At 54.5% G+C, this 18,326-nt stretch overlaps 1 protein-coding gene across 1 annotated transcript in view; it reads right to left on the reverse strand.

The window, feature by feature from the left end:
* The window catches only part of Fam20c (FAM20C golgi associated secretory pathway kinase), a 53,967-nt gene extending 38,343 nt beyond the window's left edge, over window positions 1-15,624 (reverse strand). The window contains exons 1-3 of the mRNA XM_087903358.1: window positions 14,540-15,624; window positions 12,724-12,902; window positions 3,484-3,562 (exon numbers count right to left, since the gene is read on the reverse strand). Of these exons, the coding sequence (XP_087759484.1) occupies window positions 3,484-3,562; window positions 12,724-12,902; window positions 14,540-15,132 (851 nt within the window). The 5' untranslated portion in view covers window positions 15,133-15,624. The remainder of the gene's footprint in view (window positions 1-3,483; window positions 3,563-12,723; window positions 12,903-14,539) is intronic.
* Between the last annotated feature and the right edge of the window lie 2,702 nt (window positions 15,625-18,326).

Genomic DNA, 18,326 nt, shown 5'->3' on the forward strand with positions numbered 1-18,326 from the left:
TTCCTTCCTTCTCTCCCCTTACCTTTTCTCCCCCTCTTCCAACAGAGACTCACTCTACATCCCAGACTAGCCTCGAAACTCATGTCAATCCTCCGGCTTCAGCTTTCAAAGTTCTGGGATCACAGCCGTGAGCCGCCATGCCTGAGGGGCGTGTGTCTTTTAGTGTCTACTAACACACGTTCTCCGAACACTGCCTGACAGCGAGTCCTGGAGATCCTCCTGTCTCTACTTCCCCAGTGCTGGATGACAGGCATGCACCACCTGACTTTCTTACGTGGCTTCTAGAGATACGACTTAGATCCTCTTACTTGTGCAGTGAGCACCTTACTGACTGAGCTCTCTCCCCATTCCCTATCATGGGTTTTGACCTTTTAAGGCCATTGTCAAGAACCATAACTACATCATTCCATAGTCTCAGAGGAGCAAGGACAAAACGGGCAGTCGTGTCAGGTCCTGGGCCCTGCCCAAGGTCATTAGGGTTATCAGTTTCTGGCAAGATAACTGGAGTCAATGAGTCTCAGGTGCCCAGAAATTTCTGGACCTGGTCCATGCAGGAACAGTAAAATGACCCAGACAGATAGTGTGGGAAGTTTACAACAAACTATGCCACCTGCCGGCATCGGAACCCCACCCACAACCCCCACCCCCCTGCCCATTTTGAAAAGAAAAATTCAGGCTGGCCTCAGGTTCTGTCTTTGGTTAGTCTTAGACATATCCTTCCCTTTCTGAGCCTTGGTTTCCTTAACCTGTTTCCCCAGCAACACCCTGACCTGACTGGTACCTCCCACCCTATCCAGGCCACACACTATTTTTTTTTTTTCTGCTCCAATCATAGCCCTGAAAGCCCTCTCTCCAAGGCCTTGGATAAACTGGAGAGGTAGGATTCCCAAGGGACTTCCACCCAGCTCCTTAGGTGACCACTCAAAGATATGATGGTGTCCACCAGGTTGGGGGCTCCTTATAGGGCTCTGGACCCACGCCACCCCTCAGCACCCCAGGTTCCTTGTTTGTATGTAGTTATAAACAGCCTGTCTTTAGACTCTACTGTGGGGATGAAACCAAACACCAAAACCCTGAGTGCAGAGACCCATTCCCCTCCCTCTTCATGGGACAGAGGCTACTCAAGCTCCGGGGAACAGTTGTGGTTGCAGCTGTCCACAGCTGGACATACCTTCCCCTCCAGCTACTCGCCGAGTCAGGACACAAGCCAGAATCCAGAACCACCCCCATCTCCACTGAGGAGGCCATCTGGATCCCCAGGGTTTGCTGTCCCGAAACTCTGGGCCATGGGGAGCCTCTCTGGACAGCTCTGGACTTGTCTGTAGATTTCTGCCAGGCTTGAAGACACACTTCTCAGACGGGAAGCACACACCTGCCTCACGGAGCCCATGCCCGCAGAACTTGGCTGAAAAGGAGATGTCATTTTCATTTATTGTCCCCAGATCTTGGCCAGCAGCAGGCTGTCCTGATCCATTTGTCACCCGGCTTGGCCCTGGTCTTATACAGGCAGGTTCTCATGGCACTATCCTTGTGAAAACCAGAGGCCTTAAAATGGCGCGAGAATGTGGCTCGGTCGGTAGAGCGCTCGCTTAGCGTGCACAACGCCCTGGGTTCCTTCCATCCTCAGCACTGCATATACGGGGTGTGGTGGCACATGCCTGCAATCCCAGAGCTATGGATGTGGAGAAGGAGGATCAGAAGTTCAGGATTATCCTCGGCTATAGAGCACATCTGAGGCCATAAAACTATTTACCCGAAGAAAGAGAGCAAGAACGGGAAGAGGGGAGGAGGGAGGAAGGAGAGAGGGAGAGATTGGGGAGGGAGCAAGTCTCCTTCACACGACATGTGGAGGTACACATCTGTAACATCAGCACCCTGAGGCAGGAGCATTGCTGACTTGGAGACCAGTCTGGGATACAGTGAAATTCTGTCCCCACTAAAGCCCCCTTAAGAAGCCACAGGAAGCCACGTCCTTCTCCTTGGCATCTGGTCCTCTAGGACATCCTGGGATGACCACACAGGCTACGGGCTATCTGGAGACCCTGTGCTTGTTCCTACAGGGCAGAGACACCCAATGCTTGACTGCATACACTACTTCCGAGTGGTGGCATCCAGCCCACGACTCTTCTCATGCCAAGCTGACATCACTCCCTGCATAGGACAGATGCTTGCAGGACACCACTTGCTTGCATGAAGAGGGGAAGAAACGCTGCGCTCAGTCATGCGGTCATGCGGCACCCCTGACCATGCCACCTCACAGGCAGCGACAGAGGGCTCACTGCTTCCTGGCTTAAACCCTAGGACCAGGTTTTCCTTTGCCTGTGGGAGTAGGTGGTGCTCAGGTCTGGACTCCTGAAGACCTGCATATAAACAGGCTCACTGTTCTCCTTGGGAAGCCAGGGAGGCCCACTTTTCTTCCCTGATCTCATGCTGGTCTTCCTGGGGACACAGGACAAACAGGAAGAGCAAAGCGCCTTCCCTGCTTCCGAAGTACTTAGCATTTATTTTAAATTTGAGGGTTAAACAGGAAGGAAAGCTGGATTTGCAGAAAAATCAGGGCAGAAAGAGGAGACCTGGTCAGTCAACACAGCTGGGCCATCCCTGGGGACCTGCACCCGGCAGCCTCACTCCCAGGACTTGCACATTCTCCTTAGCTTTTGCGACTGCAAACCATGCTTTAAAGAGCAACATAATAGCCTGGCTGCGGCAAAATGCAAACTCTTGGGCCAAGCAGGGTCTGTGACAATGAGATACATGCTTTAGTAACTCCTGAGAGTCCTGGGTGGTCACATGATGCATAATGCTCCCTCACTGGTACTGGTGATGAGATTTCTACCTTTTCTGTGACATTCTGTGGGGTAGCGAGCCCACTCTAGCACTACTTTGTGTTAGGATGAAGTTGCATATGTGCACATGCATGCTCTCCACCTTGTATTTTGAGGTAGGGTCTATCACTTAACCTGAAGCTCACCAATTCAGTTAGACTGACTGGCCAGTGAGTGCCAGGCATCCTCCTGTCTCTGCCACAGCACTGGAACTACAGGCGTGCAATACCATGCCTGGCTTTTTACATGTGCGCTACAGATCAAACTCAGGATGGAGTTTTAGGATGCATAGGCTCCCCACTGATCACCTGGACTGGGGAGCAGGCCGAGAAATAAGACCATACCACCTTCACAGCTCTAGATGGCAACTCTGGCCCTCCAGTCTCTCAGCCTGTTAGAAAAATGCAGTCTCCCCTCCAGGGGTCCATTACATGCCCACACTTCCAGCCCCTTGTGGAACAACATTCACCCTCCCAGAACAAGATGGACAACCGTCCCCAGGTGTGTAATGATCAGACTGGAGAGGGACCAGGAGGGTTCAGACAACTCACTTAGCCGTCACTGCATTTCACTCCAGATAAATGTTGCTTCCCCAGCCTGGCCTTACGCATGCACATGGCAGCCCGGCCTCATGCCCACCCTAGTGTCAGGCACTTACTTCATGGGTTTGAATAGCGCCTGCCCGTAGTTCTGGAAGGTCATGATGAGCTTCAGCTGTGTGCCCCCTGACTTCATGGCTGCAGGAGGGAAAGAAGAACAAACAGGTGGCTCAGTGGCTGCCTTAGGCCCCCAATTGCCCCCAGGCAGCAGAATCAGACAAAGGCTCTAGCCCCTAGCCAGCTGGCTCTTCTTCATGTGGCGAGGGCCTCCCATTGCGTCTGAGAAGTTAGGGTTTGCAGCAATGATGCACCCCAGCTAGCTGGAGCCCCTTCTGATACAGCAGTCGGGTCTAAGCAAACTCCAGTGTGAGCCCACCAAGGGCCCAGGGGATGGGCAGGTGCACTTGCCTGCCACTCCAGGAGTGCAGCCACACATATGCATACCTTTACACAAACACATGCTTGCATCTACACACACCCTATGCTCCCACGATGACCTCCATACCCCACAAATACCCCACACCCCTACTCCTACATAAGCATCCCCTTACTTACATACCCTCAATACCCACCTGCATCTACACACACACACACACACACACACACACACACACACACACACACACCACTGCTTGCCTAGGTACAGGCAAGCTACCAGAATTTAGTGAAGGTCTGAGTGATCACTCTGAGAAGATCCCCAAATACCTATAGGTTAGAAGCTCCTACATCATTAGGACATGGAAGGATATGACAGCTTCAGAAGGTTCCAGAAGACACATTGGTATGGCACCTCACCACATCTTGGATTCCCAAGACGACCTTTCTCCCCCGCCCCCCCCCCAACCTTGGCTTTCCCTTTTGTTGATGAAAGAGAGGAAAGGAAAGCCACGCGGGCTTTTCTGTCCCAAGTCAGCTGTGACAAAGGCCCCAAGGTTGTTCAAGGCACAAGGACATGAAGGCACCAGACTGCACAATGTAGCCAAGCCCGTCTACATGGGAGCTCGCCTGATGTATACAGAGGCATTCCGTACCCTTGGCAGGCTCAGAGCAAGTGATAACGTCACAGACGTAACAGAGTCAGAGCCTACACTGGACACGCGGGTAGATAGGAAGTTACAAAGGGCGAAATAGCGTTAGACTCCTTGGTGTAGGAGGCAATGCAGGCTGCAGCCTGAGGTCATTGTGAGAACCACTCCTGGGGGAGAGAGCAGACATAGGTCCTGGGGGGTTGTGGTGAGGAAGGCAAAGGACAGAAAGGTTGCAGAGGAGTCTCTAGAATCTGAAAACAAGTGGGGCTGACAGTCATGGCAATGCTCTTGCCATTTGGGTCCCAGGATGTGGCTGTTGGTACCAGGGTCAGGGGAGGCTGTGTGTGTGTGTGTGTGTGTGCGCGCGCGCCCCAGAACAGTAAGTTTGAAGGTTTGGTGGAGTTGGGCATAGTGGCACACATCTTTAATCTGAGTACTTCAGAGTCAGAGACAGGTAGATCTCTATGAGTTCCAGGCCAGCCTGGTCTGCATAGTGAATTCAAGCCTACGCAGAGTTACATAGTAAGACCTTGCCTCAAAAAAAAAAAGTTCAGTGGAAGAAAGATCATGGTGGTCCACTCTGATCTAGACACTAAAGTCTGCTTAGCTTCCCCAGGCTGAGCATCCTAGAAGAAATATTTACTTTTCCAGCCTCAGTTTTTCCCTTCTATAAAATGGGCCATAGATGCTTACTTATCATTGTGCAGATATTTCCTTCAAATTAAAACATTTCCTCTTGACTGGGTGTGGTTGCACGTGCTTTAAATTCCAGCACTTGGGAGGCTGAGGCAGAGGTAGGTGGATCTCTCTGAGTTTGAAGCCAGTCTGGTTTACACAGTGAGTTCCAGGACAGCAAAGGCTAGTGGGGCCCTGTGTCAAAAAACTTAAACAAATAAAAATATTACTTCTGGTGGGAGGCTCATTAAGATTTAGGAAGCAGGGCTGGAGAGATGGCTCAGAGGTTAAGAGCACTGGCCGCTCTTACAGAGGCCATGAGTTCAATTCCCAGCAAACACATAGTGGCTCACGACCACCTATAATGAGATCTGGTGCCCTCTTCTGTCATGCAGGCATAACACTGTGTATATAATAAATAAATAAATCTTTAAAAAAAGATTTAGGAAGTAAAAGAAACTTAAAAGGCTTAGGAAGTTCCTGAAACTTGCAAGAATCACGAGGGCCCCTCCTCCTAGTTGATATAAGCACATCCCTCAGGGAAAGTCACATGATACTCCTTCACAAGGCTGTGGAGAGAAATCAGGCTCAAAGAACAGCAGTGACCTGGACTCACCTGTACAGTGGGGACAGTCCCCCGGCTGGTATTAGTAGGGCCCTGGCTGTTGGCTGTGTATGACGGGCTTCACTAGAGACTTATATTGAGTTTGGGCTCCACCAGAGCAGAGTGGCTGGCACGAGATCGTGTCCTCCTTGGGCCACCACACACGCCATGCTCCTTTCAAACTCGGGATGCAACCACAGCAGTGAGGGCAGGTGTGACTACCACCCTGCCTTCCTTCTGAGTGACACAGCAAAGTGCTTACGGTTTGACTATTGAGCGAGCAGCTTATGAAACATTCATGCTCTAGGAAGCTCATTTTCCCCCTGAAGACAGGGACACATGGGTTTTTCAGCCCTGATACACAGACCAGCAGCGAGCCTGCACCTCTCCCTTGGGAGCCTGGCAGGGGATTTTAATTTTCTGTTTTTCCTTATCTGTGCTTTCTAAATTTGCACAAGGAACATCCACCGCGTTTCTGGTAAAGCGGAAAAGAAGGAAGTGATTAAAAAGTTGGTGGCACCATCAAGTCTCGGTATACGACCCATTTTCGCTTAATCACAGAGACTCCTGGGTTTAATGGTTCCTTCCTGGGCCAGGCTCTTTTTAAAGTTTGTAATCCGGGCTTTCAGATAGCAAAATATTGTGTTAATCTGGTCAGCTTGGTCTGTCCCCGCTCCTCCCCCGCCACCTGCTTTTCTTGCTTTGAATAGGCTCTCACATAACTGAAAACTGGCTATCTAGCTGAGGATGACCTTGAACTCGTGACCCTCTCGCCTCTGCATCCTCAATGCTGTCTATGCAGTGCTGGGTACAGCCCAGGTCTTTGGGCATGCTAGTCAAGCACGCTGCCCACTGGGCTACCTCCCAGTCTAGTCAGTCTTTTTCTCGGGGGGGGGGGTCCCCATCTGCCTCCCTGTTGCCCTGACGCCGTACATGGCCAGTTCCTCCCAAGGAGGCTAGAACCAGGAGCTCTAGAACACAGAACTCTGAGGTGACTGAGGTACAAACTGTAAGGCTCTGTCCTGACTCAGCCCACCCTTAGCCCTGCAAGCTGTCTGAAGCTGGCTGGGGGTATTCTCTGCTCAGAGCCCAGACCCCACACATCTGACACAGACTGCTTTGCGTTACAGCAAAGGCTCCGGGCGTCTGTCTAGGTGGACGCGAACACCCACCAGCGTCTGTACTAGGCTGTCCCCACTGGGCTAAGGAAATACGTCAGAAATGGGTGGTCAGGGTGGCGGAGTCAACAGCTGGCAGGGCTAGTACACAGCATGGATCTTCCTCATAGAGATAGATGGGAAGTCATGTCTAGAGGAAAGCTCCTCCTTCTGACTGGAGCAGAGAGGTGACTCTGTGGGAAGCTGAGGCCCAAGCTTGAGGCTTGAGAGCCGCCGGGCACCTCTTAACATGCCGTGCTGTGGTTTCCAGTGGATGGAGACCACACTTTATATAAACTAATTTGATGCTTTTAAAGACCTATTAGAGGCAAAGGGTGTAGGTTAGTTGGTAAGGCACTTGCCTAGCCTGTCCCAGGTTCTATCCTGAGCACTGGGGAGGCAAAGGCAGGAGGATTGGGAGTTCAAGGCCATCCTGTACTTCCCAGCAAGTTTGAGGTCACCCTGGGATACAGAAGATTCTATCTTAAAAGCCACCAACAAAGACCAGTGGGCCACACCTGAGATACTGACTGGTGGCCCTTGGGGACCATCACCACTGCTGGGCTTGACCTTGGTCGTCTCATCCAGGCGAGGGGACCGGTGATTCTGTTTGGGGTCAGTCAGGCAGTAGCTTGATTATTTTCACACCCACACACCCCTTGCTGCCTTTTAAGGGACTGTTCTAGAAGATTAATGGAGGCAGGTGTTTGCATTGTAAGTGAAGGCCTCCCTAGGGAAGACTCACATTCAGAGAAAATGTCGCTCAGCCTTTCCTGGCTTGTCTCACATGTCACTGAACTGCTCAGATGCCGGGCACCCACAGTCCCCTTCCACCTGCCAATCTTCGACATGAGGAAATGGGCATGGGGCACCTTTATGTGGCGGCCAGAGGCAGATTCGCTGACCCTGGCCTTGCAGCCACCCACCCTGACACGAGGGGCTGGACAAGCTGAGCGAGCAGGCGTTGACGGTGGCTGCAGCCAGGTCTCCAAGCTTCTGGCCCATTGAGAGGCTTTCCGGCTTTGGGGCCGTCCCTGGCTCAGACCAGGCACACGTGGGGCACCTTCTGCCCTAGTGGCCTGCAGCCTGGTGTTACTATGTCATGCCGCCTCTCAGGCAGCTCACTTTTATTTTGAGAGTGGCAGTCACAAGAAAGCCCAGACATATACCGATGGAGCTTGGCTTGCAGAAAGCCAAGGCGGTGAGTGGGAGCTGGGCTCAATCCCTGCAGCTTCCTGGCTGCACAAGGAGAAAACAGGCAGGGGTGGGGTGGGATGGGGCAACCCAAATCCGCACTGGAGACTACCCTTGGCTCCTGACCTTGGCACTGAGCAGGCAACAGCCATTTACTTGGTGCACTTGATCTTGGGATCCTTGTTATTTCAGGGGGTCCCTCTACCGCTGAGGTCTGTGACCGCAGTCACCCTCTTCCCCCACCCTACATGCATGCCCTGAGTCAGAGGCAGGGACATGTAACCCTGCTGTGGCCGGTACTGCCTCTCGAGAACTATACTAGCTCTGTCTCATCAGACAGGAATGAGAAGTCCCCGCACCCTCCCCCCTTCATAGGCTGTATTTCCGGGGCACCCCAGTCATGGGCCCTTTGTTCCTTGAAGCTCAAGGCCATTTCTCCCCGATTCCATCTCCATCCATTCTTTCCCTCCGGCAGATCAATTAGTGACAAGGACTTCAGTCCTGTGGAGTCATTTTCTTTTGTTCTGCCTTGTTCTCCATACCACGGGCCTTGATCTGACCTAGATGGAGCCACCTTAAGAGATCTCTGCTCAGGCCAGAGGCTGCCTCACCCTCTGCTTCCAGGGAGAACTTCTCCCCCGAGTAATTTCAAGTGTAGAGCGTTTGCATCCATGATTGTACATGGTAGGGATTTGATTACCACCGGTCCCAGCCAAAGGCATGGCGGGCCACTTCCTGCTGAGCAGAGGTGGATGTGTGTAGTGTCTTTAAAGGTAGCAGTGGCCCGTTACCAGGCAGCCTGGAGCCTGGCTATAAATAAATCTCTATTGGCCTTGGCTAGCTGCACTGTGGGCCACACAGAGCCTCACAAAAAAAGGAGCAAGAGGTTCTAAACAGGCAAGACTTGATGGAACCGTTCCAAGAGGGCGTGGAACACCCCCCACCCCCACCCCCGCCGCACCAGTTTCCATCCCAAGAGTTATTTCCCGGCTCCATATTTCATAGTAAGATGAAAAACCCGAAGATTAAAGCCATCACTTCTGGGGTTGGGGAGATGGCTCGGTGGATAATGTGCTAGCTGTGCAAGCATACAGACCAGAGTTTGGAACCCCAGAACCCAAGTGAAAGCCGTACAGATGTGGTGGGCCGCCTGCAATCCCAGCCCTAATGAGGCAGACAGGGAATCTCCGAGCAAGCTGGCTAGCTAGGCTAGTGGGAGCCGGAATGCTCCAGATTCAGTGAGTGACCCCGACTCAACAAGTTAAAAATGAAAAAAGAATTGAAGCACGAACGCCAGCTTCAGACCTTCACACCATGGGCACATAAACAGCTGCAGACACGCGCACACACCTATGCACACGTGCACAGACACTAATAAACACAACACAGCTACCCATACATCCTCACCTAGACACACACAAAATTAAAAATATAAAAAATAAAGTCATCCCTGGTCGGCCCCAGGGAAGCTTGCATCAGAATCAAGGGAATACTACCCATCAGCAAATCTTCCTTCTCTGTAGCCTCAGTTTCCCTAGTTGTGGAAGGAAGTTGGAAGGCAGGACTGGCTTTTGAAGGTTTCACTTGACTCCAGGTCATGGTAGCACCAGGCCCTGGGCAGAAGCAAATCCTGTCTATAGGCACCCAGCTTGTCACCTACCCAGTGGCTACGCTACGATGAATGCCCAGGAGAGACTATGTGTCAAGGAGCCAGATGTGTGCTCAAAACTTTGGCTGGACTTTTACACCCACGACAACCTTTGCGGCAGCTCAGGATGAGTCAGGTTAGCCAGGGTGGCAGGGAGTTGCCTCCAACAGGCAGCCTCCAGGACAGTGTGCAATCCCCATGCAGGGCATTGTGCTGTGGCATGGCCAGTCATTTCAGGCTGCTCCCTATGGAGCAAGCTGTCTGGTCCACTTCTGCAGGTGTAAACTCCGCAGCCCTGAGAAGATACAGGCACATGTTTTGACTCCAGGTCCCTAGGCCTGTGTGTCTTGAAACATGGTTGCCACACGGAGATCCACCAGGCAGGGGCAGTCCAGTTCTGCTCTTGCCCCTGACTCCTATTTACACCCCGAAGCCTTCTCTATTTGTGGGGCAGGTGTCACATCTTTGAACCTTCTGGGCAGCAGAACTGGTGGACCCGGAAAGGAAGCATTCCAGTGACGTATACCCTGCTAGCAGTGATCCCCAATACTAGGGGGTCAGAACCTCACAACCAACACTCCCAGCCGCGAAGCAGGCATGACCTCACCTTGGGAGAAAAGGGCAGCTTTTACAATGATCTCAAACTCATGATCAACCTCCAGATGCATTCAGGTTGGATCACATTTTGTAGCTAGTGATTGGTACAGCTGGGATCCCTCAGCACTCTGGGAGGGGGGAGAGGCAGTGTCTTTTGTCTGCCTAGGTGATGGCCATTTCTACTGATTACCTTCTGATAGCTGCTGGGTACCTGCAGAATGAAGGACCCAGCATGTCCAGGTTGGGAATGGATGAAAACCACGCCAGTCATTGTGTTTAGCACATCAGTGTAGCATCCACTCAAGCATCCCGTGACCAAGAAGGATATTGGCTGACTCCAGGACGCCCCACCAGACCAAGGCACAGGTCAAGTCTAGGCTGCCTCCTCATCAGCAACAGAGCTGTTCATCCTACTGTGAAGTCAGGGTCCTAGCACCATCATCCTTCCCAAGTAAATCAGACCAAAGTGGTGGGGGGGTCGTCTCAAAGTTAAGTACATGAAGATAAAGTTCCTTGGGGTGAGCACAGTTTCTGGTGAGGCCCTGGAACCCCAGTCTGTCCTGATCTGAGATCCTGGGATAGATCCCCTCCCCTTTGCATAGAACAGGTATCAGTGAGGATAGGGAATGACAACTGAAGCCCCCACAACAGCTGGCTGGCTGTGGGGATCATAGCACTCAAGCATCCTAGGCTTCCTCCTGCAGGTGCCTAAGAAAGTCACCCTCTTCAAGGTCACTGTAGTACACGTTCCTTACTCCTCAGCTGAACGGTTCACAGAGGCAGCAGTACTTCTGGAAGCTGGTCTCACCACTAGGTCTTTCCACGTGCTAGGAAATTGCTCTCCCACTGAGGTACACCCCAACCCCTCATTGGGTGAGTCTAGGCAGGGGCTCTACCACTGAGCCACGCCCCCAGACCCTCATTGGAGAGTTCTAGGCATGTGCTCTACCACTGAGCCACACTCCAGCCCCTCACTGGGGGATTCTAGGCATGTGCTCTACCACTGAGCAACACCCCAGCTCCTCACTGGGAGATTCTAGACAAGTGCTCTACCACTGAGCCACACCCCAGCCCCTCACTGGGGCATTCTAGGCAGGTGCTCTACACCTGAGCCACGGCCCCAGCCCCTCACTGTGAATTCTATTACTAAGCTACATTCCCAGGCCTCTTTTTTGTTTCTGTTTTAAGAAAGAGTCTTGTTAAGTTACCCAGGCTGACCTTGGACTTTCAATTTTCCTGTCTCAGCCTCCTGCATAGCTAGATGACAAGTTTCCCTTTCATGCCCAGCTTGGGTATTTCTTTAACAGTTATATTATACTCCAAAGAGAAAAGGGCATGGATTGTGGCTCTTTTAAAACAAAGTCCCTGTGCCAACAAAGACTATTCCTCACACATCCCGAAGCCTCTGGATTCCACATGGGGCATGGCAGGGTCAGGTGGGGGCACACTCGGATCTCTCTGGTGGAAGAAGGGAGGGTGGAAGACCATTAGCTTAATCCTTTTTACTAAGTGAATTGACCAAACCCTGGGGAAACGGTTGGTCCTGGCTTTTTTGACCAGGCAAGAGCCCAGCACGCTGACCAGCAGAGCCCCAGACACCTCTAAAGAGGTGGTTGCTGCAGGCAGGCAGCTTCTAACTGCTCCATGTCAGCAATTGGCCCAAAGCCCATAACCGGAGGGAGCCTGTTAGCAGATCTGCTTTCAAGACACATGGCAGGCTACCCAAACACGTGCAGCTGGGCACACCAGGGCCACCCCTGCACAGCCCCAGCCCTCAGCCTGTCCTATGCCACCTCTCAAGCCACAGGGACTATCAACCACTCACAACCTGAAAGCAGTCAAAAACCTGCTCAGAAACTGCCCCCAATATGCTGCCCCCAATATTTCCTGCAACTGAAAACTGGATTTCACAAAAACCTGGAGATGTTCCTTTAAAACCGCTCCATCTAGGATACCCAGGCTCCAGCGTTGCCTCTCCCTGACCTGGTGAGATCCCTGAACCCCTACTGAGTTTTGAAGGGAGCAGGTGCAGAACATCCACCCTAGCTGAGCCATGCAATCTAGCTGCCCCTGCAGGAGGAACAAAGGTGGCCCACGCATAGGTGCTGGCAGGAGGTGCTGCAGCCACTGTGGGTCACCAGGGTATTCTTTTACAGGGGAGGGAGGGCCTATATGTCTGCATATAACCCTATCAGGGGTCAAAGTGATGACCCTCACTTGCCAGCAATGAACCTCGAAGCATCCATCTGGCTCCTGGATCATCAAGGTGACTACCTAGACAACCCCAAAAGAGCAGCTCCTTTGCCAGTAACCTGCCTAGGAAGCCAGCTCCGCACAGCCCTGGTGTGCCCACACCAAGGTGCACTTGCGCCAAGGGTAAGCAGGTGGCTACCTACCGACACTGGTGATCTTCTGAGAGCCGAGGTCCTGCAACAAGGCGTCGATGGCCGGGTTCTGCCTGGAGTACAGCTCATACCGGTTGATGCCGATGTGGAATTTGAGCCAGTTAGGATAGAGGTCCACGGCTGCTTCGCCAGTAGGCAAGAATTCTGCTCCTTCAGCACCTTCCTGTGGCCTACACGGAACAAAGACAGACTACAGTCAAGTGTCAACAGAGAGGCAAGAGGCCGAGGAATGCTGGGGAGCTGGTCCTGAGGGTCAGGGCTTGCGACTCTGGGCTCAAAGTACAGGTTCACTAAAAGCTGCCTGCACACTGCCGTGTCTGCACTTTCCTCGCCGGCTGCGGTTCCACTGCCTAATAACACACCTGGAGGCCTGTAATTCCTATTTACCCTCTAGAGACGCCACAGACAACCCTAACTATCACTAGCCTAGACCCAGAGTGTCAGCGCTATCCCAACGCCTCTGTCCTGGGGTCACCAAAAGTGCCCCCATAAGAATGATGTCAGCTGGGAGTGTATGGGAAGGGACTGTCAGCTTTTCTTGGGACCAGACAGCCTGAAAGTCGTAGGCACACCCAGCCAGCCAGAAACCTCCCCAGCTTGCTGCCTTTGTTCCAAAGGCCAGGGGCAGGATGATGCAAGGGGCTAAATTTGATTTTAACGAGTGCAGCCATAAGTGGGGGGTGCTGGACTACGGAATCTGTCACTCCAGCCCGGGTTCAGAAGAAGATCTGCTGCCTGCCTTCTCTGGCCATGGGTTTGTCTGGAGGAAGAGCAGACCCTCTGGGAGTTTGCTAGGCTGGAGGGGAAGAGGGGCCGCTTTAGCTCTGCTTGATTGACAGGTGAGAATCCTTCAACTCCCAGTCTGTCCTGCACTAGAAGCAAAAGGAGAGGCTGGGGTCCTCCAAGAAGACACACCCTGACCACTCTCTCAGCTGCCTCTGCTGGATAGTTTCTGGCCAGCACAGCCCAGAAGCCACCAAACAGCTCCCATGTGCAGGCCCAAGGCACAGGGCCTGGTCACATTCCAGGGTGAGAAAGGATTTCTAAGGCTGTTTTGAACAGGCGGCCCGGGAACCTTTGCAGGTTATTTGCTCTAGCCAGCTGGTGGTTAATATTTCACTCTGCCTGGCTTATTTGGATCTGTGCAGCTGTGGGGGAGGGGGTGGACACAAAGCTGGGCAGCTTGGAAGATAGCTCCAGGATGGCTCGTCTTCCTCCCCGCCGCCAGTCAGAGTGGCCCGGTTCACATCTTTGCCAGGAGGTCTCCACACTGCCAACATCACTTCTCAGCTGCTTTTGTCCCCAGTGACCGGACTTAAAAGACTTATTAGGTACATTTAGGCTTTCTGGAGGGGTCCACCCCGAACAGCTCACCCAGCGATCTCAGAGCCAGCAGCCCAACCCCTCCCAGGGGAAGGCGGCTCCCGCTCTCCCTGGCTGACTCTCCCAACATATTCATTCATCTGCTTCCTCAGCCATCGCCAGGGCTGGCCAGCATGCTTCCTTGTAGGTGGAGCACTGGGCTCCCCTGGCTCCTGGTGGGCTGCCAGCTTCCCACACCAGGGTACTGGGGGCCTCCTAAACCCCATCAGCCCTTCTCCTTAGGAAATCATTGTGAAGACAAAGGCAGGGCCCAGAGCAAGAGGCGCATCTGCCCCGCCCACCAGGCGTCCCTACCCAGCCTCCTCTAAGGGTTCCTAACGGTACACAAAATGCTTGGCCTGTGAAATAGCATTCTAGGGGGTGTCTTTATTCCGGGAAGGGTCCGCCGTAACAGTCCCACCCCAGCCTCTCATTCTTTGCTCACCAGTCTGGATTTTCTGCCGCTGCCTTGGGGTTAAACCTGATGTCGCTGTTCACATTAAACAGGACGTCGTCCTCTGTCAGAGGAGGCACAGCACCCTGGTAGAGTGGGTGCTCAAACAACTTGGCTAAGAGCGATCCGTCCCCGCTGGGGTCAGGGGGCGGCACCCGCGGCCGAGGCCCAGGGTCTCTTAGCAGCGGGCGGTGTGCACGGTCACGGAGTGGCGGGGAGCCCGGCTCCTGGCCCCGTGGGGCGTGATCAACCGGCTCTGCTGCAGGAGGCAGCTTCTCCAAGGAGTGGGAGGTTAGGTTGGAGGCTGGATCTGAGCTGAAGTCTTGCAGGATGCGCAGTGTGTGCTTGTTGGGCCAGCCTGCATCGCCACCGGCGGACTCCCCCGGGCGACTCCTCGCCTGGGCCCATCCTGGGCCAGCTGCCTCTGCCGCCGGCTGAGCGCAGGAGCAGCCGGGCTCCCCCGTGGATCGCGCAGCGCGCCGGTCCAGCTTGGGTAGCAGGTCAACAGCAATGTGCAAAGCGCAAGCCAGTAGGAACACCACCAGGATGAGCACGCGAAACCTGCGCACCAGGATCATCTTCATGGCCGCGCAGGCCAGCGTGCTCAGGGGGTTCCGGACGCGCGCTACACCGGCACCCCTCAGCTTGGCACCAAGCCGGCAACGACTCGCGGGTCAAGGTCCATTCAGCGCACGAGTAGCTACCAGCTCAGGGGCTGTCTCCAGACTCGGACGTCGTGGAGGACACCCGCCACCAAAGCACCAGCTCTCCAGGCCATCTTGGGGGGCAGCCAGTGGCCTTTGTCGGTGGACCTGGTGGCAGTAGTGACAGGGAACACAACAGCGGACGAGGGTCTCCGGGACGGCTACCACACTCATTGGGCGTGCAGGCAAAAGGCGCGGCTGTTCATCCTGGCCGGGCGCGGCGGGTCCGATCCAGAGTGCAAAGCTCCCGCTGGGCCACTCCGGGTGTTGGGCGGGTGACAAGGCTACTTCTCCGCGTTGTCAGGTTGCGGCTAGAAGGCCGGGCTGGAAAGACTGGGACGAGAAGGGGAGCGCGAGGGGGCGCGCGGGGCGAAGCTGCGATCTGGCAGGTGCAGCGGGCCGACCCGGAGCGCAGCGCCCGCACGGCGGAGCTCCAGGCGCCCCGCGCCAGGCCAGCTGATATCCGAGCGCCGTGGAGCCGCCCCCCGCGTCAGCGCCCGCAGATTGGCGGAGCAGCGGCCCCGCGAGGCCCGGCCGTCCCGGCGCTCGCCCGCGCTCCGCTCTCTCCTCCCCTCGGCCGCGCCCCGCGGTGTCGCCGCGCCTCCTCCGCACTGAGCCGGGAGCCCGAGAGGCCCGGCCGTGAACCCGCAGGCAGCGCGGGCTCCGGCTCCGCGCGCGCGGCTCTCGGCCTGGTCGCCTGCGTCCCTGAAGCTCCGCGCGCCGCCAGCTGCAGCCGCGCGGCTCCTCCCCGGCGAGTGGAGGCCAGAAAGCAGGCCAAGTCCCTCCCCGGAGCCCGCGGGGCGTCTGCGCGGCCGGATGAGCTCCCCTCCGGGCGGTGTCCTGGCACCTCGGTCCCCGCAGCCCGCTAAGTGGAGGACGAAGCGGCAACGTTGCCACGCGGCGGAGAAAACGGCGGGGGAGTGCGTCGGGCCCCAATCCGAGGGGACGCCAGAATCGCGGCAAGGCTGCCGGGCCCACCCCACCCCAGGGGACACGCCTGCGCCTTAACCCTGGCAGCGCCGCGCCTGGCTTGGCTGAGTGACTCGGATGCGCGGGCGGTGGGCGGGGCGCGTCTCACTGCTTGCCCTCTGGGATGCTAAATCGGGGTGCACACTTAAGGGAGATCTGCTTCTACCACGTGGCCTCATCTGTGGCCACCCGGCTTCTGGGTCCCCAACCTCAGTAGGAAATAGGAATCCATGGGAATTTCCGCCTAAAATTCTGGGAAGGTAAGGGAGAGAGGGTCACACACAGATCCACAGGCTGAGCAGACCTCCGGGCTTAAAGCACCTGCATGTTTCCACAGCAGCCCAACCCAGCTGCCGGCGTAGGAGACCGAGGGGCGGAGCCTGTGCGCTAAGGAGCCCCTCTTTGTCATGCTCTCCTGGCTGTGCTCCCAGGCCCTCTAATGCTCTCAGCGAGCCTGAGTTCTCTGTGAATGGAGCGTGCAGCATATGTTATTTCTGAAGATTCAACGATGAGTCTATGATAGCCGACATCCAGTAGATGGCCACTAGCTGCTTGTTAGGGAAGAGGAGGGTCGCAGATAGTTAGCTGGTTAGCAAAGGTGCCTCCTAGGCCGCTAGGAAGGGAGAGAGGGGTGGCGTTCCATACAGCTGTAACAGGAGCTGATGCCTGTGTTGGACCGTGTCGGGGAAACCCAAGAGTGCAGTGGGTGGGGCCTAAAGAGAAGTGCACCCCCAGGAAGCATTACACCGAGGAAACTGAGACACTGCATTCATCCTTCCTCCCACTCACGCAGACCATGAGTTGGTGTGTAGACCGATTCCAGAACGGTCCAGGAGATGGTGGTCCTGAGGTGGGAGTAGGAAGGAAGTACCTAGGGCCTAGGACCTCTGGGATTAGATGAATATCCTCAGGGCAGAAGCAGTATGTGAGCTTGCCTGGGGCTCCTTGTTGTTTCCTGGTACCCGGGACACTCCACTCCATTCACTATAGCTCCCTTGGGGAATTCCTGGCTCTCTGGCTCCTACCGTAGGGAGACAGGGTGTAGTGGCCAGTGTGTGCCATGGGCCTGCCTGCTGTTTTTTTTTTTCTTTTGCAGCAACACCTGTTGCTGTCTGCTAACAGGCTTCTCTTTAGCTACTCTCTGCCCTTCCTCTCCCAGGATGCATGCTCTCTTGGAGATCTCAGGAGAGACAGAGCTGGAACTCTCAGGGCTCCACCCAGAGGCCCCAGGAAGGCCAAGGTGACTCATGCAGAAAAGGTCTCTGAAGACACAACCTTCCCGCAGAGGAAGGCGTGACACACTGTGTGCCCCAGCTACTCCAAATTGAACAGTAATTTAACACACACGCGCACACACACACAGATGACACGTGAGGAAACACAAGGAAAAACAGTGACAAAGATACACACACAGATGCACATAGACATACTGACTCAGACACAGGTGTACACATACACATACACAGGTGGCACATATGGGGAGACACAAAGAAAAACAGTGACACAGACACACAGGTGCACATACATAGACATACACAGACAGAGGCATACAAACACAGGTGACACACAAACACTGCTGTGGAAATACACCTAGAAATGTGTGCGTCGCACGTACACACACACACACACACACACACACACATACACACACACTAAAGGAAACTGAGCCTCATTAGGCCTCTACCTTATGACTGTCTGGGCAGATACCCCACCCAGCTAGGTGAGGCTGCCCAAGGAGGACCCTGATGATGGTTTATAGTCCCTGTCAGAACCCAGGAGATGGCTCTTGAGCATTTGTGCTTCCAAGCTGAAGCTCTAGTAAGCCATTGTGAAACATGTCAAGAGTGTACAGGCGCAGCAGAGGGGGGGCATAGCTATAAGGAGACGGTTACTTTATTAGGGTGGCCAGGGAAGCCCCTGGGACAGCACACTTAATACAAAATTGTACAAGAAGAATGCCCCTCTTAGCAGTCTGCACATGGTACACATGCAAGGATTCCAGTGCAAAGGCCCTGGGGCACACCAGAACAAGGAGACTCACAGAGCTGGAGCTGGGTGAGGGGTGTGAGTGAGGGGAAGAGGGAAATTGAGGCAGTGACAGTGTT

This window comes from Myodes glareolus, chromosome 2, assembly GCF_982192425.1.
Source record: "Myodes glareolus chromosome 2, mMyoGla1.1, whole genome shotgun sequence".
NCBI lineage: Eukaryota > Metazoa > Chordata > Mammalia > Rodentia > Cricetidae > Myodes > Myodes glareolus.